At 34.4% G+C, this 26128-nt stretch overlaps 2 protein-coding genes across 18 annotated transcripts; both read left to right on the top strand.

The window, feature by feature from the left end:
* The first annotated feature begins 697 nt into the window (after window positions 1–697).
* On the top strand, window positions 698–13830 carry LOC114280142 (uncharacterized). 15 transcript variants are annotated; one of them, XM_082906951.1, is made up of 11 exons: window positions 829–970; window positions 1080–1142; window positions 5017–5197; window positions 5471–5596; window positions 5700–5876; window positions 6825–6912; window positions 10506–10662; window positions 11529–11656; window positions 12448–12628; window positions 12712–13544; window positions 13622–13830. In XM_082906951.1, the coding sequence occupies exons 3-6, from the start codon at window positions 5138–5140 to the stop codon at window positions 6873–6875; spliced, it is 414 nt and encodes a 137-aa protein (XP_082763077.1). In that variant the 5' UTR covers window positions 829–970; window positions 1080–1142; window positions 5017–5137; the 3' UTR covers window positions 6876–6912; window positions 10506–10662; window positions 11529–11656; window positions 12448–12628; window positions 12712–13544; window positions 13622–13830. The 15 variants fall into 15 exon arrangements, 9 of the variants coding, with proteins under 9 accessions (XP_082763080.1, XP_082763075.1, XP_082763083.1 ...); XR_014351353.1 differs by having other exon boundaries at window positions 698–1142; window positions 5752–5876; XM_082906954.1 differs by having other exon boundaries at window positions 698–1142; window positions 13254–13544.
* Window positions 13831–18030: 4200 nt separating this feature from the next.
* Window positions 18031–26000, top strand: LOC145807920 (electron transfer flavoprotein-ubiquinone oxidoreductase, mitochondrial-like). 3 transcript variants are annotated; one of them, XM_082906948.1, is made up of 7 exons: window positions 18031–18389; window positions 19258–19375; window positions 21388–21566; window positions 22634–22702; window positions 23912–24004; window positions 24412–24498; window positions 25666–26000. In XM_082906948.1, the coding sequence occupies exons 2-6, from the start codon at window positions 19315–19317 to the stop codon at window positions 24454–24456; spliced, it is 447 nt and encodes a 148-aa protein (XP_082763074.1). In that variant the 5' UTR covers window positions 18031–18389; window positions 19258–19314; the 3' UTR covers window positions 24457–24498; window positions 25666–26000. The 3 variants fall into 3 exon arrangements, with proteins under 3 accessions (XP_082763074.1, XP_082763073.1, XP_082763072.1); XM_082906947.1 differs by having other exon boundaries at window positions 24396–24498; XM_082906946.1 differs by lacking the exon at window positions 25666–26000 and adding an exon at window positions 25257–25613 and having other exon boundaries at window positions 24396–24498.
* The last annotated feature ends 128 nt before the right edge of the window (window positions 26001–26128 follow it).

The following is a 26128-nucleotide window of genomic DNA, read 5'->3' as shown; positions in this document are numbered from 1 at the left end:
TCTAGTCATATGATAATAATGTGATTACGACATAAGGGTAAGAAAGGAAAATCATCTACATTTTCCAACAACACATACTTTATCCCAAAATTTATATCAAAATATGACTATATTAGGTTTTACAAAACATAGATTGTAAACAATTAAGAAGATGAACAAGGGTTTTGCATAAATTGGAATCATAAAACTCTGTCTTTCACGGTAATACATTCTTCTATCTATTCATTTTTTCATCTTTTTGATTTCTTTGTCGCATTTTTTTTTAATTTCAAAAGTTCTACTTTCTTACCTTTTCGTCCCAATTTTTACCCCGCCACACGCACGCGCGCACGCGCGCACACACACACACATATATATATATATTGTATTATATAGCTCTCATGAATAGATAAACGATATCCGATTAACTTGATTTTTTGCAGGCTTGTTCTAATTGATGTATTCTAAAATATAAACAATTCGGATTATCTAAATGAGCTCCGAAATAGGCCCATTTTGTTGTAAGCAGTTGCTGCTGCACAGCCCGCGCAGCAGCATCCCCAATTCCCATTTGGTATCACTTATAAATCAATTTATTACTTAAAAAAAAAAGTTGATTGGTGGTACGGTGGTACTACATGCATTAATTAATGTACACATTAGTGTACCAATTAGTATTATATCATTATTACTATCTCCATTTATTATACAAATTATAGGAGCTGTTGTAATGTGCAAGGCTTGAAACTTGCATACCATATGCAAGTTATTTCTCAGCCATTAAATTTGATTAAATTAATCTAAACCCTTCAATATTTTATACAGCCTATACCATTTTCCTGCTAAACCGGTTGAAACTTTCCCGGCCATTCTCCCTATTTTCATCAGTCACCTCTCTCTGGTTTGGCTAAACAGGACTCCTCTCTCTCTCTTCTCTGGTCGTCTTCCACGAATGGAGATCGAAGTCGCAGGCTGTGCAAGGATTGAAGAGGTAAAATTTTCTCCCCCTTGCTCCGAATCTATGGTTTCTCTCCCTCAATCTCTCTCTCTGATTTCTCTTGCTCGTTATCATCTCTCACTCTCGTCTCTTGCTTTCGGAGGCTTCTTGAGGATCTCTATCCTCTCCAGTAGCTTATTGGTTCAAAAGAGTTCTCATTGAAGAGGTATGGTTTGAAATTCCTAAAGCCCTATTTCTCGATAAATAGGTAATTTCACGAATCAAACAGTATCTCGCACAACTTGATTATAAGATATATTGGGTGAAATTTGTTGGTAGAATTTGATAGATTATTAGTTAATAATGGATTCTTTGCCTAGTTGGTTACTGTCTTACTTGTTCTTTTTTTAATTTTTGTTTTCTATATTTTATCTCGACTCTTGCCTATTCACAGTTTGAATGTAATATTTGTTTCATGGCCTCATGGGTTTCAATTGAAAAATTAGGGATTGAAAAAATTAGGTTTGGGGTTGGGATTATTCCTATATCCATTGTAGTTAACTTATTATATTTTATTTGATTAAATTGTCTGTGTAATTTGATTTTGATTTTCATTTAGTTGGTAAATAGGATAAATTATTCAATGCTCGTGGAGCAATGGTAAATAGGAAATTCAATTTAAATTTTTATGAATTTTTATTAGCCCAGATGAAAGGTAAAATTGAATTCATAAATTAAACTGTATCTAGCACAACTTGATAGTTTCTAGCATTGATTGTGCCCTATGATGAGGTTCAGGTTGTTCACTTAGTAAGATGACACTGCCTTAATGAAATTCAATTTTATTTAATTTTGTGATAAGTACATCTATTAGGATAGATAAATAGTGGCTATGTGTTTCCTTGGTAGAGGCCCGACCTGCATGTTCTTTGCTTTTCAAACTAAACCCTGGGGAAATTGAGCTGGATAGCAACTTGAGTTTAGTACTGTCCTCTATCTCCATTCTCTTCTTGCTTCATTTTTTTCTTTTTTCTTTTTTTATAAATGTTTTGATAGTATTTTCTTTTGTAAGGTAGGGAGACTCAAACTTTAGTCTGTTTATTAAGGTAATGTGACCTACGCAGCTGGGGTATCATTTTTTGCTTATTATTAGATTTTTTTTATAGTTTTTTTCTTTTTTACATTGGAAACTTAGTCCAATTGTTTGTTAACTAGATTATTATTCAACAAATCCATTCATGTGTGCATGTGGTGCAATTGATGAATGTATTGTACAACCTAGGTGTCGTAGGATATTTTCAATTCTCACATTAAGTATATATGTCAACTGATGAATGTACTATAACCTTTAAGATTTTTGTTTGTTGGTTTTTTCCCTAGTCAAAGATATTAGAAGTTTATTTTTCTTGTCTTTCTTCACAAGGAATTCTGATTGAAGCCTAATGGATTAGTTACATGTGGTTTAAGATTCATGAGAATCGTCTTAATAATTCTATTTTTCAGGAGCCATGTTAACCTTGTCGTGGTGATATATTCCCACTCTTTTTAGTTGTGCGTGTCCTTTAATTATTAAAAAGAGAAATCATTCTTATTCCAATTTGAATTATGAATTTTTTGTTTTATAAATAATTTCTAGTAGTCGCGAGATATATTGAGGGCTATGACATTCTGATTCTTTTTCTATTTAATTATGTGGTTGTTAATTGTGAGTTTTTACCTGTATCTTCCAAGTGTATACATGGTGGATGTGTTGGTGTTAATGGGTTAGATGTCTTGCTTGGGATTGATGTGAAAATGTTCTGCTCATCTTCAATTTATTCTTATGGATTAACATCATATAAAATTTTTAATTTGTTAGAAAGAAACTTGAATTTTGTTTTCATATTTATAGGTTTTCTTGTTTTGAGAAATTAGATTTGATTGAATGGTCGAATGACATAGAAGGGAGTTTTTTTCTTGGTCTTAAATGCGTGGGTTTACTCTGTTTTGAAAATTACTATATTTAAGTGAGAACAGATGATTTTGGGTTTACCCTTGTATTAAAATTTGTAAATAATATGAACAAGTATGGAAACAGTGAAACAAATTTGGAGATTGAATTGATTTGCAGTTGTATCCTATACGTTATCTTACTGAAACTAAAAAGTTTGGTCATATGTCTAAAAATTTACTTACAAAGCACTTTTTTTTTTTTTTTTTTTTTTTTGAATAGCAAGAAAACAATATTATTGAACTAAAAGGTGAAAACAAGGGGTGGACAAGATGCCCTTGTACAAAGTTGAGAGATCTACGCAAAAACCTAAGAAGCGTTAACTAAAACATAAAACAAACCACCTAAGTATAACAAACAGCAGCCCAATCCGTAGTAATCGAAATTCAGGGGTATGTCCTTGAAAAAGGGAGACACACAGGCCCAAAGTGATGTGAGATGCCTCACCTTATCCAACAGAGCATCAACTTTAAATTCCTTTTCATTAAAAATTCTATCATTTCTTTCCAACGAAATGGTCCAAAAGATAGCAAAGATAATGCAGGACTACAATGTTTCGGCCTTCTTATTGCTTCCAAATCTGCCATAGGAAACCAGCAGGAAAGCACATTTTCTTTATTTATTTATGCTGATTTCAAATTGAGGCTGCATATACTCTGGAAAGATTGACGGGTTGATATGGACTATAGGAAATCCAATAGGAATTTGCATTTGGGCTTTTAGAAAAGGTAATAGGCAATGATTTAATGAATGGTATGGGCACATTAAGCTAAACTGTCAAAAGAGTTTGTGTAGTTGGCCAACAAGTAAATTACTCTTTTGGTTGGTGCAGTGCTTGTCTAGTTGCATGTGTGTAGAAATTTATAGGACACATGTTATATAAATATGTGAGTGCATTTCGCTGTATTACAATACTGCTATTTTCATTTGATTATTTGAACTTGTCTTTTTAAACTATTAGCCTTGTTCTTCATTTTATAGTGTTTATCATGCTACTTGATTTTTATATCAAAATATAGGCATAGTTTAATTAAGACCATACCTACTGCTTCTGGGAAGAAGATAAACAAGAGTATTTTGGTTGGTCTCTATTATCAGTTGGGTTTTTTTTTTCATATGAAGAGCTTCTTTCCTTTATGACCGTTACCTATCTTTCAATTTGTTTGTTGAGTTGTGTAGAGTTGGGTTAACAAACCAACTAGGCAATGCAAGTGTGCATGTGTATGTTTTGAATTATTAAAGCACACCACATATTCTACAATTAACTTGGAAAATGAAACTATGACTACAAGGAGCAAAAATAGAATTGATTTTAGAAGTGTGAAAAAGATGGAGAAATTGATCAATCATGAAAAAAACATAAAGCCGGTGCATGCCAAAAATCGATTAAGAGAGAAACAGATTGGCTTCTCATAAATCGATTTGAGAGAGAGAGAGATGGGGGGTTATTGTTGCAGATGGAGGGATTTTGAGTTTTGGAAGTGGTAGAGGGGTTGGAATTAGAATGAATGAGGCTTTGGTAGAGGGAAATCATTGAAGTGAAGAGGGCAGAGAGAGAGAGAGAGGTCCTTATATACCTGATATCTATCTGGTTGGAGAGAACACCTTCACTTCAACAATGGAAGCCAATAGAGGCTTTAGTCCCGTTGTGGCTGGAACTCAACAGAGGATACTAGTTATTGCAGGAAATTAAGAATTACACAAAGATAGTGAGAGCAGCAGAGGAGGAAGAGAATGAGTGAGAGACGAAAAAAGAGAAAAAGAAGCATAATCCTTGTGGATGTGGGGGAGTGAGAGGAAAATAAGAGGAGAGAGAGTTAACCGGTTGCTCAAGTTTCCCATTTTCTACCATTAAACAATTCACTGGTCTTGATTAATTGTTTGTAATCTAAGGGCAGATAATTGGGTTGCACATAATGGGTTGCACACCTAAACGACTCTCATAAGAAATTTACATAAAAAAATTCTAAGATTTGACATCACCAATGTGATGACCGGGTACGTAACCCGTCTTACTTTTCTTTTGTGCGCGTGGGTTTAACACCTTTGAAATCTATTTCTCAAAATTTTCGTCTCTACTAATTTTAATTCTGAGTTCCACTTGTTTCAGGAGGCTTGAAGTTGAGTCCGGGGTTTACACTTGAGCTGGAGAATTTTCTGGGCTAAGGGCTAAGCTGCACGTGTGGGGGCCTTGGGCCACATGTGCGGGGTTGGGGCCACACGTGCAGAAGATGAGGCCGCACGTATGGAAAATAGGGGAGGTTCTGGGTTGGTCACTGCAATATATGCAGGTGCGGGAGTGGAAGTATATATGAATTTGTTGTGGGAGTTTGTAGAAAGAGGCGTCTTTTGATATTGTGATTATTGAGGAGAATTAAAATGATGACTCGAAATCCTAATTTCTCTTCCATTTAAATTTGATGCCGGAGTTTTTAGTATTAGGCATTGGTTGTTATTGTAATTAGAATTAAAATGATGAGTCGAAATTCAAACAAAATTTTCTTCTTTTTTTTTTTTTTTTCTTTCAAAAAACCCTTTTTGACATATAAATTTGTGTTTGATAGGTAAATAAGACCTCAATCATAGTAGATGCATCCAAGTATATAGAGGAGCTGAAGGGAAAAGTAGAGAGGCTAAGCCAAGATGTTGCAAGTTCACAAAGTTCAAATGGACAAAACTCATTGCCAATGGTACATATTTTTAAAAACAACTGTGCTATCCTTTCTTTAATATCATGTATAAAATCATGAAAATTAGTAACTTATTTTTTTTTTTTCATTTATTATATTTCAGCAAGTTACTGTGGAAACCTTAGAAAAGGGTTTCCTAATTAATGTGTTTTCAGAAAAAAAAAAATGTCCTGGGTTGCTTGTCACCATACTGAAAGCCTTTGAAGAGCTGGGCCTTGACGTGCTTGATGCTAATGTTTCTTGTTCAGACAATTTCCGTTTAGAAGCTGTTGGAGGAGAAGTAAGGAATTATCTTCTTTTTCTTGTGTGTGTTGTTTTTTTATGATTTATTTTGATTCATCGTAGCTTAGATCATGATTTTGAATATCGGCAGATACATATACTGGTCGATACAAAATGTTTGTTATGCTTAATAGTTTTAGTGTGATCTATATTTGTATGAATTATGCCCTTTGCTCAAGTAGTTTTTTTGTTCGGTAAAAGACGTGAAGTTTCTTGTCACGGATGTTACAAAAATGGCAACTTTGTTGATTCTCATGGAACCTTGCAGAATTTTTTTTTCAATAACTTATTTTTTCTTTCAACTGTCATTCGTATTCCTTTTTAATTATTCTTCATCTTGATGAGTTTGATCCAATATTTTTTTTTAAGGCTAGAAATAGTTGGAATTGGTTATTGACCTCCTAGATGGAACCTTTTCTCTCTCACATATTGTACTCACTTTCTCCAAGTTTGTTGAGAAGGCACATATTAATTTGTACATGATAGATATTACTAGGTGTGCATTTAATTGTTGATTTTTTTTCATTGTTGAATGTAGAACAAGTCCTTTTACTAAATTCTCTGGCTTTTTATGAACCAACAATCAATTGCTAAATGAATTATTTATATTTTCTATTTTATTTTTGTGGTTTTGATATACTAATTGGGGTTTGTGAAAAATATTATAAGGTTTTGAGGGTCGTTGAATTCGGTGGCTAGTGTTAATGCACCTAAATGAGTTGTCTCTTTAGAGTGTCAATGGTTTCTTTATTGAGTTACAATATGTTTTCTTTATTGAGTGTCAATGGTTTCTTTATAGAGTGCCTATACATTTTCTCAATTAATTTATAATCTTCATGGTTACTTGATAATGAGTTTCAATTTTTTTTTTCTTCTCAATTATGCTACGTAAGGTCCCAAATTTCATAGTGGGTTTTTCTATTTTTGTTCTCGTTCTTAATTGTAGTGTTCACTGCGTTTGCAACTCAGAGCTTTGTCTTACGACCTCTACCCGTAGACACTTTGTAGACACTTCTCTCAAAGCAAATATAATGGTTTGTGGTTTGGCTCCTTTTCTCTTTCATTTCCTCTCTAAATCCAATATTTGAGAATTTGATTCAGCATATTTTGTTTATTTGGGCATAATCATTTTTTTTTTTAGGGTTATGTGCGTGTCTATATATGTAATATGTATACTTTGTATTCTATAAAATGCTTCACCTAACGCAATACATGTTGTTCCCCCTATAATTGCTGGAATTTATAAGGTTCTCTAGAAGTATATTCTTTTTTTGTTTTCTCTTTTGAATATGTTCTATTTTGTCTATTTTTGTTAACTATGGTGATATTTTATGCTTATTTAAATTCCTTTTCATTATTTAGAGACAATACTTTAGACTTGTTGAGTAGAATATTCATGCAAAAATCAAGATGATTGGACATTGGTAGCTATATGTTCGAATCATATTTGTTTTAAAATAATGGACGACAAATATAATTTCAATAATAATCATCCATTTTTTGTAATACAATTTCATATTTTTACTTCGTTAAGGTTGGCTTATACAATAAAATACGCCTATGGAGACAGACGACAGGTAATTAGGACATGTAGGTTGAAAGTTAGTAAAATACTCCTTAAACTTTGTCGAAAAGGGCGTTCTAGGGTGAAAATGTGAAACAACCCCTAAACCACTCTGGGGATGTCATGAGAAGATTGATCGTGACAAATACGACCTGTGGGAACAAAATACATGTAATTAGGACACGTAGGTTGGAAGTTAGAGTAAAAAACGCCATAAACTTTGTGAAAAAAGGGCGTCCGATGGGCAAAAAGGAGAAACAGCGTGCGAACCACTCTGGGGATGTCACAGGAAGCTTGCTTGTGATAAATACGACCTGTGGGGATAGACAACATGTAATTAGGACACATAGGTTGGAGATTAGAGTTCAAAATGCTTTAAACTTAGTTGACAAAAGGCATTAAGAGGGGGCAAAAATACGAAACAGTGCGTAAACCACTCTAGGGATGCCACCGGCAGCTTGCTCGTGACAAGTACGACCTATTGGGACATACACTACTAGAAAAGGGAGTATTGGACACGGAACCTTTTGCGATGGTGTGAAAATCGTCGCAAAAATCATGTTTTTGCCACGACAAACGAAGCCGTCGTCAATTTAATTTTTTTTGTGACGGAAAATCTAAGACCATTGCAAAAAATAGTATTATATGCGACAATTTGTTACCTGTTTTTTTTTTTTCTTTTTGCAATTGTTTTAATCTTTTTGCGACTCCTTTTATTCCTCCGTCGCAAAATGTTCTATTTTTGCCTTCCCTCTTTTCCCACTCTTCCCTACACCCTCTTCCCTATCCTTTCAGTTCTTAGATCAAAAAGGAAAAAAAAGGGAAAAAAAAAAAACCATCCATCTTCTCTTAGTCATCACTGTTACTCTCTCTCGCTCCCAGTCGTCTCTCTCTCTCGCATCCCCAACACCTCTGGTGTGGGAAGAGTTCCAGGTAACCCTCCTCTCGTCTCCTCTCTTCTTCTTTCTTCTCATACTCGCTCACACAGACCCTAACAATCTCTCTCTCTCTCTCTCTCTTGCTTTCGCATTACCCTCACGGACTGGTTGTAGCAGCAGCGGCAGCGATTTCCCACTTCGGACACGGCCCACATATATTTTATAGTTCTCTGTTATCCAGGCATAATAATGCCATGTAAAGTATTTCCAGTTCTATGCGAAAAAATTACCCATATGGTTCTCATATCTGACTTATATGACTGTCCATTATCATTACCGTTAGTGTAAGAGGAAATTGCTTTGTTATATCTTTCAATGACCTTATTTTGTATTTACCCATGCTTAACTATCATATGCTTAACTATAAGCTTTGTCATTAGTGTCCTTGGTGGCGCAAGTTCAAGTTACGGAAACCTCCTCTCTAGAAATGAGGGTAAGGCTGTGTTTTTCTTGCCCACCCTAGACCTCGCTATAGTGGGAAACTTGTGCATTGGGTCACCCTTTTGTACCTGAATTTTATGCATATTGTGAGGATAGCAAATCCATAGCTGGACAGGCCATAGGTTTCGTTGCCATTTTTGTTGTTACTTCTTTCTGTTTATTTTCTTTTTATTTTCTCCTGCATGGATTGGTGAGAAAATCATTTTTTCAATTGACTGATGTCTGATCTTCTGCAATCATATTTAATGCTTGACAGTACTTTCATGGTTCATCTTTAGAAGAGAAAATACTTGTTTAATTGCAAGGAAATCCATTTTCCTCTTACTATGTTACTCACAAGTCACAATATTCAGTTTTCTTCCTCAGTAGCGAGTTTCCACATCTGAAATTGAGAGCAAGTAGCCTTGTTGTTTCTTGAGAAGAGATGGAAACCTACTGTCACTTGGTGAATATTGGCCAAGAACCTTTGTATTTGGGAAATTTTTGTTTTAAATGCTACTTCTTTTCCCACAGAAGCAGGTATCAAGATCCATCGTTTCTTGACTTGTGTAATTGATGAAGAAAACCTAAGCAATTGGGAAGATACATTGTTAACTGACTGCTTTCCTTCAATTGAGTTCTTTACAAAGCAGAGATTATTAGTTGTCTCTGAAATTCCATGCAGTTGGGTCAATATAATTGCTCTTTGATGGATAGAATGATGTATATTCTTAAGTTAGTTTAGGCACTCTATGGAATTAATGGCTTCCTATATTCATGGTCGCAAATGGGTCTTGTGATGAAAATTGGAGCCATCACTATATCTGATAATTACATGAAAATTTTTAGTTCCTCTTGAATTTGAATGGCAGTTTTTTCTTTGGAGTCAACTCTGTTTTTTTCATTTCTCTCTGATCTTTATTCAATTGTCTATTGAGCTGCTTAGATTTGCTACGAAATCAACCGAATAGCTCCAGCGCATGATATACATCTAATCCAGCATCACTGTTTGTGAGATGGCAGCCAATTTGTTCATGGGCCCCAATATAGGTGATGATTATACATCTAGTGCACATTTGCTTGTGGGAATCAAGGTTGGGAATTGGCATCCTGTTGAATTTCCCAAAGGACTGGGCCACATTTGTTGTGTATAAAGATGGTAAATCCTTTTCTTAGGGAATAGGATAGAAAAACATTCAAGGAATTTCTATCCCAACCAGTTTTTTCTTTGTTTTTTTTTTTTTTTTTTTTTTTTTGAGGGGGGGGGGGGGGGGGGGAGCATGGCATGGGGTTATTATCATTTCACTATCCATGGGAATTATAGCTTAAGCAGGAAAGGAGTTCTTATGGCCATGATTATTGAGCCAATTAGTTTATTAATAATAAATTAAAGTACTCGGAATTATTTTCCTGATAAGTGAAGTCTCAGAAATATTAATCGTATTAAAATAATTTTAAAAAAAATACATTATGGAGATTGCTAGAATAGTGAATGATCAGGCTGCGAAGTTTGAGAACATGAGTTCAAGTCTAAAGAGCAGATGTGTTGTGTAAATATAGCTTTGTAATATTATAATCTTGGTAATGATGACATCCTTATCTAGTAGCACAAACCCATTTCTTTACTGACTTTGTCACGAATGAAAATTATGTTTTTTTTATTAGTTCCAATTTACAAAATTTAATTTGGTTGTCTTGTTGACAGTTACTTTGCGCCTGATAAGCTTTGGGTATGACTACCATTGGGCATCTCGTAATTCTTCTTTTGATCAGAAAGCTCAAAAGAAAGAGCATTGACCCACAACTTTAAGCCATCACTCTCTCCATAAAGAGCAGAGTTAGCAACCATGTCAGAATTACAGGTAGTAACTTAACCATGCCCATCACTCCCATCCTTGGTCATTTGGTTAAGGACGATCTAGGTTCTGTTATACAATTTTCTCACTTCATTAGATAATTTAGATTTAGCAGTAGTGTTTCAAGAGGTTAGGTTGGATTTTTTAGAATCGAAAAAAGAAAGAGTATATTGAGCAACTGTAAATTGGCCAAATTAGTAATGAATCGCCATAAAACAGACAAAGGACAGAAGACTCATTCCTCTAAGTACATCTTAAGTCAAATAGTATAGCTTGTAGAATTATAGTTTTTATTAAAGATCGATTGTGATTGGTGATCTAATTGTTACGGTGAGACCCACATTTTTTTTGGTGATGCAAAGAAGAAAAACAATTTGAATTTTCTTTTTCCTTACCTTTCCCATCAATTTAACCCAACCTACTTGTCCTGGATAAAATACACCTCTATCTTCATCTGAAAAAATTGTTCCGCTTTTTAGTTTGAAATTCATGTTGAAATTTTCTGCTAAGTATCTAAATTGAATTTATTCTGATGCGAAGGAATTTCTGAATTGTGATATCTGATTGGCCAAGGAAAGGGGATTAAAACTTATACCTCTGCTTCATGTTGTCTTCTAAGCATAAAACACGGATGTTCATCTACAAAATGTTAAAAAAGGAGCCACAAATTTTAGTTCTTTTGTAAAGCACACTTATGAAAAAGGGTTTATTGTATGAGGTTTGAATTCCATTTAAACTGTTTTGAGTGTTCATTAGTGACTAATTATGTACGATACTTCTCTATTTGTTTTTTTTAAGCCGTTACACATTGCCTTAGATAAAGGTTTATGTGTAGTTTCTTGTTCAGTAATTTGTATGCCTCCATTTTGCAGGTCTACGGGCATATAGTTTGACAGTTGATCATTATCAAGGTTGGCAACTCTTGCTTCTCACATGAAAGGCATGCATAAAGAAGATTCTACTTAGTAACTGTCTCCAAGAACTAATGGAACTACACCAGGTTATATGCTTGCAATTATTCCCAACTCACTAACCATCTGCAATAGGAAGATATTATATTTTTATTTAGGCTGTTTCTACTGTCTTTGGTAAATTTGTTAATCTTTAACTTTGAAAGTGTTCTCTCTATTACTTTGCGGGAATTTGTTAATCTTTAATTTCAAAAGTGTTGTTCTCTCTGTAACTTTGCGGGATTACCATGAAGTGATTTGTTATAGACCTATAAAGGATGATCATTTCCATATATTATTCCCTACCTTGCCGTGGTTCCATTGGTGGTAATAGTTCCACATTAGACTCTTAGATTGCTGCTATTGTGAGTTGAGAAAAGTTCACATCTATGTATGAGATTTATCTTGCAAGGCTAATCCATTTAATAGAATTTCTGGATGTGTTTGTTGCTGATCTAGTTCATTTTTGTCTACTTGCAATCTTTATTCACTTTCAATTGTTTGATAGACATTAGATTTTGTTCCTTTGCTATGTAGTGACTTATTTCTTTTGACTTTGATTATTTTTCTGGTCAATTTTCTTAACAGATTTGATGATATTTTCTAGCATGAAAATAAGCATTAAGTGCATGCATTTCATTTTTGTCCTTTGCTTTATATAGAATTTTATAGTTTCTGTCTTGATGAAACGATGAAAATTTAGATTTCTAAATGTTTGCTGCAATGCTGTGCCTGCAAGACTGTCTGCAAACAGTTATTGCTGTCATTGGCTGTCTTCATTGACTTTTTTTATTTTTCCAATTACCCTGTTTTTCACATCTGATATACTTTTCCTGAGCAGGCTGGACAGAGTGATACTAAACCCAGATGGTACTCAGAGTTAATCACTGGGAGATGTAGCACTAAAGGATCTATGGAGTCATTGAACCTGAGAAATAGGCTGTTTCAAGGCAACAGATATGAGTCAACTACTGCAGCATCTGTCAGAGACTCCAGCTGAGAAATATGAATGCCAAGCTGAGGTGCATTGTTGGAATAGTAGAGCTGATTGAGTTGTTATGGCTTGTGATTGAAATAGCTGATAGCATTTTCTGCTTTTTGACAGGTTAGTCGATTCATGGACCTCATTGTTAACAGCTTATATAGCAATAAGCAGGTGTTTCTTCGGGAGCTCATTAGGCATGTTTTGATTTGTTAGTCAACCTTATTTCTTGCTACTTTTACCATGTGTTAATGATGCATGCCCTTCATCAGTATGCAATATTAGTTTTGCATTGAGCATCAAAGGACACTTATTTTTTTGCCATTTCTGCGTCGATCAACGATCACTGACACCTGTGAAGAAAAATAACTGGCTGAACTGTATCAAGGTTGTATAGAGTTTGGAGATGAAGGGATAGTAATTATGCTCTAAGCCCATCCAAATGTGCTGATCTCGGAATTATACATAGTTGTTCGTGCTAATTAAAGCAAGCCTAGGATAAACAGAGAGAATAATTGGGTGAAAAAAATGTACCAGTACGTTAGAAAAACTAGACATGATTGAAAATTATATTTTAATATGGAGGAGGGTTTTATTGCTTTGATGGAGGTCTTGTCATTCAATGTTTTGATTTAATTGTATGACTATTGGTTTTGCGATTGCAGTGAGTGTCCTCCACAAGTGTTGCCAATAGATAGTTTGTTTCTTGTATTGGTTTTAAGCCGAGTTAAATCAAAAAGCAAACTAGAATTACAAGTTTGTCTCAAGTTCCAAGTGAATTAAATGATGCTATTGCTAATGTGCTCCAAATTATGATTTTTAAACCTCACCAAAGCGAGCGATGCTTTGGACAAGCTGCGATTTCTCAGTGTTACAGACCCCAATCTTTTGAAGGGTGGAGTCGATCTTGATATCTGTATCCAGACTGACAAAGATAATGGGATTATTACAATTATGTAAGCTTTTTGAACACTAAAAATTATTGCAGTTAATGTTTCCATTGCAGTATCAAAACTTTATGTGCTCTGTGCAGGGATTCTAGCATTGGGATGACTCGTCAAGAACTTATTGACTGTCTTGGAACTATTGCACAAAGTGGAACTGCAAAGTTCTTAAAGGCATTGAAAGTGCACCAATATTTGGCTTAATTGTATTGTATACTTTGATCAAAGACCTTGTGCTAAGTTTTATTTATTTGCCTAGATTGAGTATAATTTTAGCATAATCTTATTTATTTGCCTAGCCGAAAATACAAAACAATCTCGAACCACTCTGGAGATTGCGCGGACAGCTTCCTCGTGCTTAATAGAACATATGGGGACATAGGTTGGGACATACGGCCTATGAGTAAGACACATAGGTTGGGAGTTAGAGCTGAAAATGCCGTAAACTTAACTGAAAAATTGCATTTTGGGAGGGGGAAACCTGGGAGAAACTTGTTTGGACATGCAACATATGATTACGACTATAATTATACAATTTTGAAAAGATAATATACATTCGAGTTTTATATAATTTTCTTTTATAATTTGAAATTATGACGTTATTCAATCAATAGTAATGGTTAATTTTATTTTTACAGATGGTTTTTGGCGTAGAAAAGTGGATATTCTTTATTTTTGTGCGGAGGACATTGTTTTTTTTATAATCCGTTATTATGTTGTCCTTTGTTTTTTTTTTTTGATTACTATTGTTCATACAGATAACTATTGGCATTGTACAAATTGCTTTTGGCATAGAACATATTACTTTTGACATGGTATAGATTATCATTTGACATGGTATTGTGGAATTTTTTTATTTTTTTATTTTTGTACGGCAGACGTGATTTTTGTATAATCCTTTGTTTTGTATAAAATTATTATTTTAGGTTGGACTATGCTTGATTCGTATGGAATTTCTATTATATTTCGAATTTGATGCTAAAAGTTAAATTTTCTTGGATCGTTGTTATTTTCTTTATATACAAGGTACAGATTGCACAGAATAAATACAGGTCGTGGCGAAATAAATATGTGTGTAAAAATAAAAATAAAAAAACTAAATAAAGTTTTTGACAAATAAACATTTAGTAGCTAAAAAGAAGTGAAGTTGTTGGCGATTAACCAATCTGTAGCCAAAAAGAAATAAAGGCTTTTTCGCAATTAGTAGCCAAAAGAAAGAAAATATTTTTGGTGTCTAAATAATTTGTAATAAAAAAAAATTAAGATGAAAATTAAATTTTATTTGGTGACTAAATATTTAGTAGCCCAAAAAATTTGAAGTTTTTGCCTATTAAAAATTTAGTCATCAAAAAAATTGTTGATATTTTTTACGACTAAATATTTAGTCACCAAAAAAACTACAATCTTTTGCCTACAAAAAAGCTTGGTTGCTAGCTAAAGGAGTCAATTAGATGTTTGGCTACAAAATTAATTTGTTGCTGATAATATTTTAAAAATAATTAGCAACTATATATTTTAATTACTAAATAAAACATAGTAGCGATAAAATTTATCTACGACTAAAAATTTAGTCGATAAAAGTTCAAATTAAATTTATAAAAAAAATTATGGCGACTACATTATTAGTCGACGAATGGTATTCTTTGGCTACTAAAATAATTTCAGTCACCAATATTTTTCCCGACAATCAGTCAACGACCAATTGAGTGACTAAATACTTTAATTGGGAATTACATTTGTCGTCTAATAATGATTTTTAACAATTAAAAATTTATTTTTTCAAATGTGCAATTTCTTATAGTGTGCAACTAGTTTGAAGATAATTCATAGTATCAAGAAAATTGTAAATGATCATTTTTATATTTTTTTGCAAAGTATATTATTTGAAATTTATTATCATAATTTTGCGGTGTTGGTGTAAGAGGCGGTACTCTTTGTCCAATACATTTGAATCTAATTATAATTGAGTTTGTAGGATAAAAGTCATTTAAATTTTGACGAATTTCTCACATAAAATTACATAATTATTTAATGCTAATTGAATTTGTAAATATTTATACACAAGCATCAACATACATCATTATAACCTCACAATTGCTACAATCATCACTAATATTGCTGCAACCATCATCGCCGTCACTATCTCTGTTAGCACCACCACCACCACCATTATGAAGCCACCATTGTTTTTTTTTTTTTTTTTTTTTGATTCATAAGAAAAGGAGACAACAGACAAAACAGAGAAATAGGCAAAGCTGCCTTACACAGCAGAAGGAGAAGAAGAAGGCCCAATGATGTCTGCAACAAGCAGATTTGCAATCTTAGTGAGGGGATCATTAAGAAACACAAAAGGGGCTTGGTGATTTACCCCCACATTTGCCAAACCATCCGCACTCTTGTTTCCCTCTCTACGTATATGAGCTATTGTGCAGTTGCATCTTTGCATTAGAAACTTAGCATCTTCAAGTAGAGCCTTGTACTGAAAGTGCTGAGATGGTGAATCCTTGATGAGTTTAACAACTTGTTATGAGTTTGTCTCAATGCATATGTCCTTCATTCCCTTCTCAAGCATTATGGTGAAGCCTCGGTAAACTGCCCAGAGCTCAGCCTCCATGCTAGTTGCTTCCTCTAATTTTCCATGATATCCATGAAGCCAAGCTCCTTTTTCATCCCTAAAAAGGCCTCCATATCCAGCTGGCCCCAGATTGCCTTTTGAACAACCGTCAGCGTTGAGTTTCATTTTTCCTGCAAAAGGCAAAACCCAATTAGTCCTGTGATTTAGAGCTTGGCCTGTAAAGTGATCAGTTTGGAATGCCTCATATGTCTCTGTGGCTTGGTGTTGAATGGATCTAATAATTTCGTGGACATTTCCATACTCTTGTTTGAAGACCACATTGTTTCTATCTTTCCAGATTGCCCAAATAGTGTATAAGAACACAATGCTCCAAGGTATGTGGTAGGTCTTCATTTCCTGATTCTTCAAATTTAGTTGTAGCCATTAAGCCACCATTGTTATTACCACCATCTTTATAATACTTGTCATCGTTATCATAAAACATACCATCATTTCAAGTAGTGAAATTTCATTATCTTTAAATAGTGAAATTGAACCTTAATATTTAGATGAAATTATTAAAAAAGTAAAATTTCTACTAAAGAAATAAAAATTACAAAATTAAAGGCAAAGATGAACTAGCGAGTAAATGGAAAACTCATGAGTTAAAGAGAGATGTCATCAATGGATTCGTTGGAAAACAAGTGATTGTCACTATCATTTAACTATAATTTAATTTTCTTAATTTAATTTGTTGTCTAATTAATCCTATAATGTGTGTAATTACCAAAATTTTACGTTAATTTGAAATTCCCTCTCAAAATTTAGGTCCCTCCAAGTTTTGCCCCTAAGCCCTCCTACGTTTCTCGTGTCTCTTTCTCTTCTTCTCTCTCACACGACTACTTCTCATTCTTCATCCTTCACGGACGATTTTGTTGCTCCCATTCCACCGTTGTACCGCCCGAAATCCAAAGTCCACACTGCCGATTCACGAACTTAGAGTATTTCATTCTGACCAGGTAAGTTGATTTCTGTTTCTTTCTCTATATCTTATTCTTTGCCCTAATTTCTCACAAATCGACTCCCTCTCTTAGCAATCTATACCTCACACACCTTTATCGCCCCTGTAATCACTACGGCACCATGCTACCGTTGGCACCGTCTCTCTGAATACAGCGAAACCCCCTCCATCGCCATAGTCCCCACATTCACACGACCCATCTCTTCCTCACCACACATCTACTCTACCACATTCACCACTGCTGCAAATGTCATTCCACTACCACCGCTACTACCACTGTTGCCACTCCACCTCTACGACTACCATTACTACCACCATCACCACCACTCCACTACCACCACTACCACTACTGCCACTGCTACCATTACCTCTCCTCCACCACTGCTACTCCATCTCTTCTACCACTACCACAACTTCACTACTAATTTCCTTCGTCATCCCCTCTTATCCACCACCTTCACCACTACTACCGCACCCTCTCCTCTACTACAAAAAATTAGTTCATGATTTATAGTAAAAAAAAAAAAAATGGGCCGCAAAATTTTTTATTGTGGACTTCTCCCATTACTAAAAGTTAGAGAGGGATGTTAGACCAATTTTTCCTATAAAAAAATCTATGAATACAAAAAATAAAAAAAAAATTTATTTTTTTATATTTTTATATTTAGCGTAATTTTAATTTTTTAATGAGATTTATACTTTTAAATGTATCTAAATTTTATACTTTTGCCCCCTCAAACTGAGAACTCAAATAAAATAAAAATTATAAACAATGAATAATAATTTAAAAATATTAATTTAACAAGCATAATATATTTTGAATAGCTACCCAAAAAAAAAAAAAAAATTAGGAACAAATTTTTTCACAAAATTTTATATTAGTTTAAAATTCCCTCTCAAAATTTTGCCCCCAATCCCTCTCCTACGTTTCTCATGTCACTCTCTCCTGCTGTCTCATACAACTACTTCCTCTCATTCCTCCTCCCTTACGGACGATTTTGTTGCACCGTTGTACCGCCTGAATCGAAAGTCGATACCGCCGATTCCCGAACTTAGACTATTTCATTCTGACCAGATAAGTTGATTTCTTTTTCTCTCTCTGGATCTTATTCTCTGCCCTAATTGCTCACAAATCGACTCCCTCTCTTAGCAATCTCTACCTCACACACTTTCACCGCCCTGTAATCACTATCGCAGCACGCCACCGTTGGCACCGTCTCTCTGCATACAGCGGAACCCCCACATTCGCATGACCCATCGCTCTCGCCAGCCAATCCCACCGGTAAGCCCGCCTTCCATTGCTTTTGTTGTCCGTCTACATCCTCTCTTGCTTCCTGCCATCGTGCCCTAATCTCTCTCTCTCTCTTTTAGCCACCATATTTCATTCTGGGTATATGTTAATTTCAAGATTTGGTAATTCAAGGAGTGTTTTGTGTTGGTAGTTCACAGTTGTGTTTCTTTGATCAATTGCAAATTCAGTTAAACACACAATATATTTATGTTGGATGTATACATGAATTATTGGAAGAAAAAACCTAATGTGATGTGAACTAAGAATTTGGGTATTGTGCTGTTGTCTATTTAATCAATTTATTGACTTGCAATGCAATAATGTGTGTAATTTCTTATGTATGATTGATTTTGTATATTATTTTAACAAGAGGAAAAAGACTAACAAGGCACCTCACAACAGAAAAAATGTATGCAATTAGTCCACCAAAACAAACATTAATCATCCTAAAACCTCTTGATTAGTGTTTAAGGTTGAAGGGGTAGTAGTTCAATTCAGGTTTTCAGTTTTATTTATTATTATTATTTTTTGTTTTGGTTTGGTATGATGCTTCGGATTGAATCCTCCAAATATCTTTATAAGAAGTGGGTTTACAATTCATTGATTTAAAAGTTCATAGTTTGGGGAAGGTTTATAGCTTAATTTAGGTGGAGTAGTTTAATTCACAATGAACAAATTCTTGCAAGTGTTTGGACTATTCAAAGTAATTTTGGCTGATAACATCATCTTTCTTCATTTTACATCTCTACATGTAAAGGCATTGCATTTTGCTTTCCTCTTTTCTCTTTTTGTATTTATTTATTTTTTTAAGGTTTTTACAATTAGAATTGTTTGCCATTTTGTGATTTTTGATTTACAGGCGTGGTGTGAGCACTTTGAGGTTGATGAATGAGTTAAATGTGTAATCTTGGCTCCTATGTGTTTCATCATGCAAGCTTATGAGGCATCCATAAATGTGCAGCTAATTGACAGCCGAAGTTAGTCATTTGCCTAAGACGTTGAGAGTAATTTTTTAGTATGAAAATATCTGCCATGGAAGAGCATTCATGTGTATTTGGTTCTAAAAGCAAATAAAGCTGAACTTGGGCTTTAAAGTGAAGTAAGTCCTAGTGAATACAGTTCGTCGAGGAAAAAAATATTTTTCTCCATCTAAATCTTGTTCATGATTTACAATGTTACTTCCTTCAATCTTTTTTCCGCGCTTACAATTCAAAACATTACAACGCCAAGTAAGATTCAGTTAGCCATCCTCATGGACATTTACATTTACATTTGAGACATAGTTTGCATTCTCAAGATGATTTTACATGCCTGATGCAATGTGTAGCTCCAAATGGGGGTTTGTGGGAGGAAGGGTCAGGGAATCTTGATTCTGAAGTTTCAAAATTTGTGGTGGCTGACTTTCTCTGCATTAATCTTAAGCATTCAAGAAACAAGAACATAGTATTGTGAAGTAGTGATATGATAGGCTGGTTTAAATCTTTAGAGACGAGAGAGTCACTAAATAGCATTTTGGACTTGCATTTACCTCAGTTAAAGGGCACTCCATTGCTGGCTTTTCTTCTATCATGATCTTCTAAACGTGATTAGGTATTGCCCCCCAATGGCATTGCATATAGATTGCATGTTCTTCCCAGTTGTGTACTGTACATCTCATGCATCTATCTTTTATGAAAATTCCATACTCTTCTTTTGTGTAAAAAGATGTTTTTAGGGATTAAAGTATTGGATGGAATGCTTCATTTCACATATAAATTGAATTTGAGGCTCACAAGGATTTAGGAGTGTGATGCTATTGCTGAAGGAGAGTTATTATGATTAGAATGAGAGGAAAAGGAATTATGCTCTTTGATATTGGTTTTGGACAATTTAAAGACATTGGTTGTTAGATATCTAAATTTATTTTGCGATAACTTTATATCTATTATCCTTTTTTTATGCTTCTCTTTTTCCCTTGTATGGGATCTTGGCTGTTACTGATTGACATTTGCCTTTGGTCATTGTGGTGCCTTAGTTTCTAATTTCTGCTATTTTGGTAAAGACAGACTAAAGCTGATCTACAATGTCTTGGCAGCCATGAATAAGCCGAACATTTTTTTTTTTCTTTTTTCCCTTCTGTTTTCAAATTTTCTGTGCTCAATTTCAAAATGACAAACTGACTGTAGAAATTATTCTTAGATCAGATGATCACTTCATTCTCACACTTACCAAAGAGACAGAAAGAGTAAAAGTAAAAGTCACAACTTTGAAATAAGAAGCACTTTATTATTATTATTATTATTATTATTATTATTATTATTATTATTGTTTTTAAGGGCTGCTTAGCCTAACAGTAAGGCTTGTCATTAGTACCCCCTATATGAAGCACATGTACTTAAAAAAATGCCATACCCGTACCACATCACATTGGATACACGAGACGAAACATGTATCTTTTTTTTTTTTTTGCTTCGTGAGTGTTCAACTTGGGTATGTAATGGGTACCTCTGGAGCATAACAGGTTCCAACTACAATCATGTTTTGAAGTATATGAGTACCAAAACAGGGTGTTCTTTTATTTAGAGATGAAGTTTGCTTGATAGGACTTCCTTTAATGCTTTGCATGCTTTTAAAATTAAGTTTTGGTTTGTAGGTTTTCTAATGTAATGATATTAAAATTTGGTTTGCACTTTGCTTTTGGCATTAAAAGGTGTCGTGAGTTTGAGTCATCGAAATAGTTTAGAAATGGGAGTAAGGCTGTGGACGCCTTATCCTTCCCAAACCTTGTTGTAGCAAGAGTTTCATGCACTAGGTCACCTTTTTTATTGTTGTTATTAATATCATTTATTTTATTTGTTTTCTCATTAATGAATTGCAATGTTAGTTGGAATGTCTATCCTAGTTTTTTTTTTTTTTTTATATTTTTAATGGCATGCAGATTATAAATTGTTTAGGCGATGTGATGGTTTAATGCAACTTTATTTGTAAAATAATGTCTTATCTCTTACAGATGGTTTCATTGATCATTGTGGCTCTTGCTTGGTGCTCCATGTTGGTTATGCTTGGAATAGAAACTGGAATCTACATCAGAGAGTTCCGGTGGTATGTTCGGTTTGGAGCTGCATATGTGTTGGTGGGGGATGCTGTGATGCTCAATCTCATTCTTTCAGTGACAGATTTCTACACAGGGTCAGTATACTTTTAATAAATTTGTAATCCTTTGTTGTTGGTACCTATGTATTGTGCTTGAAATTCATTTACTGATTGAAAAACTACTCCTAGATTGCTCACTTGTTCTATTTTGTGCGTTTCCAAAACTTATTTTGTGCATTTCCAAAACTCCTAGTATTATCTTCCCTCCTCCTCCCCCCTTTTCTTTTTGGTTTTGTGAATCATAAAATTTGCATGATATAGTTATGCCCCGAAAAGCCAAATCAATTAAATGAGTAAGGAGACCAACAGAGACAATAGTAAGGAGATGAAATACAGTTAAGGTAGATGGAAATGCTAGGGGAAGGGGTAGATCTAGATTGACGTGGGATAGTGTAGTAAATAGAAATATGAACCTCCTTAATTTGACTAATCAAATAACCCTTGATAGAGCCGAATGGATAAGAAGGATTCATGTAGCCGACCCCATTTGATGGAACTTAAAGCTTGGTTTGGTTTGGTTTTCTGTTTTCCTCCAGTTTTGTCTCATTTACACTTGCTATATTTGTCTTTGTATATCAGAAAGATACAGTAAATGTGCCACCGTATAGAAGGCTGAAACTAGCATTTTTAAGTTGCTGACATTGGTCATACATTTATGAGTATATGTTTTCTTTTGATGGTCTTTTTGCTTGTGAATTTGATGTTTTATAGTATTTGTCTCTCAGAAGGAAAATGTTTGACCCGCCTTGTTTCACAACCTTGACTTAGTTGCTCCTTTTGAGGTTTTGAGGTTGAGGCATTTAGATGATTTATTAGCTAAATCTACTCAGAAGTCGTTTATAAAAATATGGTTAACAATGCTAGAAATTTTGTCCTTTTAAATGCATTAGTCGTTATGTGATAAACGTTTTCAAAAGGAGAGAAAAAAGAGGTGGACGTCGATGTATACTTCAGAAAGTGGATGGAGCAACCTTGTTGACTTCATAAGTTCTGATGCTTTAAAATTGGAATTTACAAGTTATTAATTTTTTCCATTAGCATGCTCCACAATGAAACCCTAATTTGGGCACCTAAATGAGATGTTTCCTCGGTTGGATATACAGGTTTCTCTTGGCCTTGTTGTTGCTTTGAATTACCACAACCCTTTCTTGAATCCTTATGAGGAATTCCAGGTATTTTTTATTGTTATTTTTGCAATGTTTATTTATATATTATATATGGACCTACCTTCACATAAGTCAAGATTGCACATTTTCTTTTTCATATGTGAGTCTCTCTCTCTCTCTCTCTCTCTCTCTCTCTCTCCTTTTTTATAAAATGAAAATCTGTTACTGTTTATAATATAAAATGTTACCAAAAGTCTATAAACAGTTTTCTTTCTCTGTATATTCTTCTCATACATTGATGTAGGAAACAGCAGGAACTTGGAATGTTGCCACTTGCAGTTAGCTTAATGGGGGTGGGAGTCACATTATGCTTGTTGGTTAGGATTTAATAAACTGGAAGAAAGGTTGTAGGGCTTTCCAATTGTAAAGAGTTAGAACTTAGTTTTTAAAGTGAAAAGGTTGTTGGATTTTCAGTGAATAGTTTGTCAGTAGTTATTGACAGCAAGTATTTTAAGGTTTCAGTGCTCAATTCAATGCCAAAAAGTAGTGGAAAGAGTTAGTGTTGATTTTGGATGGACAGGATAAATGAGGGACTGAATAGGCACTACCTGTGAACAGTAAAATCTGACTAGTGTCTAAGAAGAATAAAAGTGAAAGAAGCAAGAGAAGAAGAACCTGGGAATTCCTTGGGAATCACCTTTTGTGGTTAGATTGCATCAAGCATCATACAAATCTAGAAAAGGTTTCCCTCCATAGGGATAATGATCTGCTGAGTTTATTCAACAAATAGGATGATTGGATCAATTGTAACCATCATATTTGTCTCATATCAATTGTACGGTTAGAAGTATATGGCAAACAAACTTGAATGACAATATTGTGAGTGGGTTTGGTAGGTGATGTTTATTGTTCAACCCATAAAAAAATGTGCAAAACCCAGCTCATTTAAAAAAAAAAGAAAAAAAAGAAAAGAGTCAACTGAAGCTAATGCAATAGGCTGTCCTGCTTTTAAAGAATATATAAACTTTTTTTTTCTCATAGCTATTGACTTGTATTGGTTCCAAGTCTTTCAATGTTTGTTTGAGCGATTCTTTTATCACCTAAGTTTACTTTCTTGGAGAATCCCTTAACAGCTTTTTATTATTTTGAAGTCAGTAATCCTATCAGCATTTTTTTCCTTGGATAGAGTGTATCTCTTTACCTTTTAGGTATTTATCTACAATGTGCAAGCATAAGGTCTTACTCGGTCTCTTGTGTATTAATTCCTTTGTGTAGAAACTTAAACATCATCCGGCCATCAAACCTCTTCTTGAAGGTGCTACTGTCCTCCAATATGGTGCCCGTACATTGAATGAAGGCGGGTTTCAGGTGCGCGATATGTTATTTTGTGTGTCCGGCGACCAATAGGAAATTCACATTAAGATAGTAGAAGTATCAAAGGCTTCTTGAATCTACCACATGCATGCCTGATGTAGTATTGTAAATCAGTGCTAAAAGGCAGATGCAAGTGCCTGAAAATAATTTTCATTTGCAAAATTATTGGTGGCTGTTTACACAAAAGATTTGCACATGTTGTGTGCCAGAAATATTAGAGCTAAAATTATAATATTTATAGCCGATTAGACTGCAAATGCAGAGTGGCAACTCGTTTTTCCCGTTTTTTATCTACAGCTCAAAAGGCATGGTACCTTATTAACAATATTACTAATTGTTTGTTAGATGTTATGCAAATATAAATATGATGCTAGTTAAATTTCAGTCTATTCCATATCCAGTATTCCCGGGTGGAGCAATTATTGGATGCTCAGCTGGCTTCTTAAATGTACCAAAAATAAAGGGCACACATACTGCCACGAAATCAGGTATAACTCACATTATCTCAAGCAGTGCTTTATCTTTAATGTGAAAACCATACGATATGTCTAGTTGGTATCTAGTTGATATAAAACAATGTTATTTTATGATTGTTTGGTGTTGTAAATTGCTAAATTCTAGGATAAAGTCATTCAAGATTTAGTTACTATGAGATTAAGTATGCCAGATGATTTTTTGTTGCAGCAGTAAATTGTTATATATCTGAGGTAAATTGGCCCCCCCCCCCCCCAAAAAAAAAAAAAAAAAAAACAAATTAAACCTTTTTTTTTCAAAAAAACTTCTTAAACCCTAAACTTCTCGGTACTATGCCATCTGTCCATCTTTGTAACAGAGAAGGATAATTTTGTCAATTTACCCCTCTTTCTTGGATAATTTTGTGAACATACCTCTTCTTCCACTGTCTTCCTCCCTCCTAGAAGCCACCACCACCAGTGGCAACCCCTCTACAACTCACCCATCCTCTTGTTGAAAAAAATGCGTACACATATACCTACACTGATACATACTCCATAACCAAATAACTTATATCTCAGATGGGTGTGAGAGCAACAGAGAGTTAGAATCACCCTCCCCTGCCCCTCCCCACCCTCCCCTGCCACACCCAACTCCTCCACAGTCCACCTCCGCTACATGCAATCCACCAAATAAACTATTAGAAAAAATGAAATAACGTATAGAATGGTTGGAATTTGTGATCAAGCTATTAGAAAATAAAGGAGTACTTCTAAAGCTTATTTTCTTACAGGAATGCTAGTAGCAGAAGCTGCATTTAGTGTACTTCATGCAGGCTTAAATATGGAAACATACTGGAACAACTTAAAAAATTCATGGATATGGGAAGAACTTTACAGAGCTTGGAACTATCGACCAATACGTATTGAAATTTATCCTTTCTAACTTTCTGAATGATCTTTCCTCTGATTCCCATTTCATATTTTGATCTACTTCACACTTTGGTTTTCTCAGAGGCGCTAATTGATGGTCCATTTCAACAATTTATTGTCTAAATAAACCACCTCTTGAATGAATTATATTTTTACGATATCCAAATCTATTTTTGTGTTTTCTTGTTTCTCTGTGATGTGGTACACATGCCAGAAATTGTATTTCCAGAGTTTTTAACTATATTTACTCTGTATTTTGTGTGTTTTCAGGCTTGCGATATCAAAGACCCAAAGTAGAATATTGAATGGACTGTGCCGGAAGGTGGTGGCGGCCCAGGCTACTCCATCATGTAGACCTTTTGCTTGGATTAACTGCACGCAAAATAAAAATGTATCCCAATGTATACAATTACAAATAAAAGTCAATCTAATTGGAAAAAAAATTTAACCTGTGCTGAGGTTTCTCTGCAGAACTCCATATCCTGTAGTTAATATAAATTGTAATTCCTTCTTGTTCCCATTTAGATCATTTGATTGAGTAGTCGTTGCATTGTGAATTCATGTCAAGAGATTCCTCAACAAAATGCACACAAACCTTTATTATCTAGAGTTCATGTTCCCAGATTATGAGCTACTCACAACCCAAGTTGCCGTGAATGGAAAGTAGGACTACACAGATCAAATACAAATCAAAATCCAAATATAACTTCAAAGCTTTTACACTAGGAGAAAT

This window comes from Camellia sinensis, chromosome 14 (genome assembly GCF_055761805.1).
Source record: "Camellia sinensis isolate YWXY chromosome 14, ASM5576180v1, whole genome shotgun sequence".
Lineage (NCBI taxonomy): Eukaryota > Viridiplantae > Streptophyta > Magnoliopsida > Ericales > Theaceae > Camellia > Camellia sinensis.
The sequence above is the reverse complement of the archived record's forward strand: the minus strand, read 5'-3'. Positions and strand labels throughout refer to the sequence as shown.

Bases quoted from the DNA above. Each gene is read 5' to 3' on its own strand.
- LOC114280142 (XM_082906953.1), top strand. From the start codon at position 5,138: ATGAGGCCGCACGTATGGAAAATAGGGGAGGTTCTGGGTTGGTCACTG. The intron at 5,597-5,699 runs GTACATATTTTT...ATTATATTTCAG, and splicing joins GACAAAACTCATTGCCAATG to CAAGTTACTGTGGAAACCTT. The intron at 5,877-6,824 runs GTAAGGAATTAT...TCTTAATTGTAG, and splicing joins TAGAAGCTGTTGGAGGAGAA to TGTTCACTGCGTTTGCAACT.
- LOC145807920 (XM_082906946.1), top strand. From the start codon at position 19,315: ATGTGTTTCATCATGCAAGCTTATGAGGCATCCATAAATGTGCAGCTA. The intron at 21,567-22,633 runs GTCAGTATACTT...TTGGATATACAG, and splicing joins GTGACAGATTTCTACACAGG to GTTTCTCTTGGCCTTGTTGT. The intron at 24,499-25,256 runs GTATAACTCACA...ATTTTCTTACAG, and splicing joins ACATACTGCCACGAAATCAG to GAATGCTAGTAGCAGAAGCT.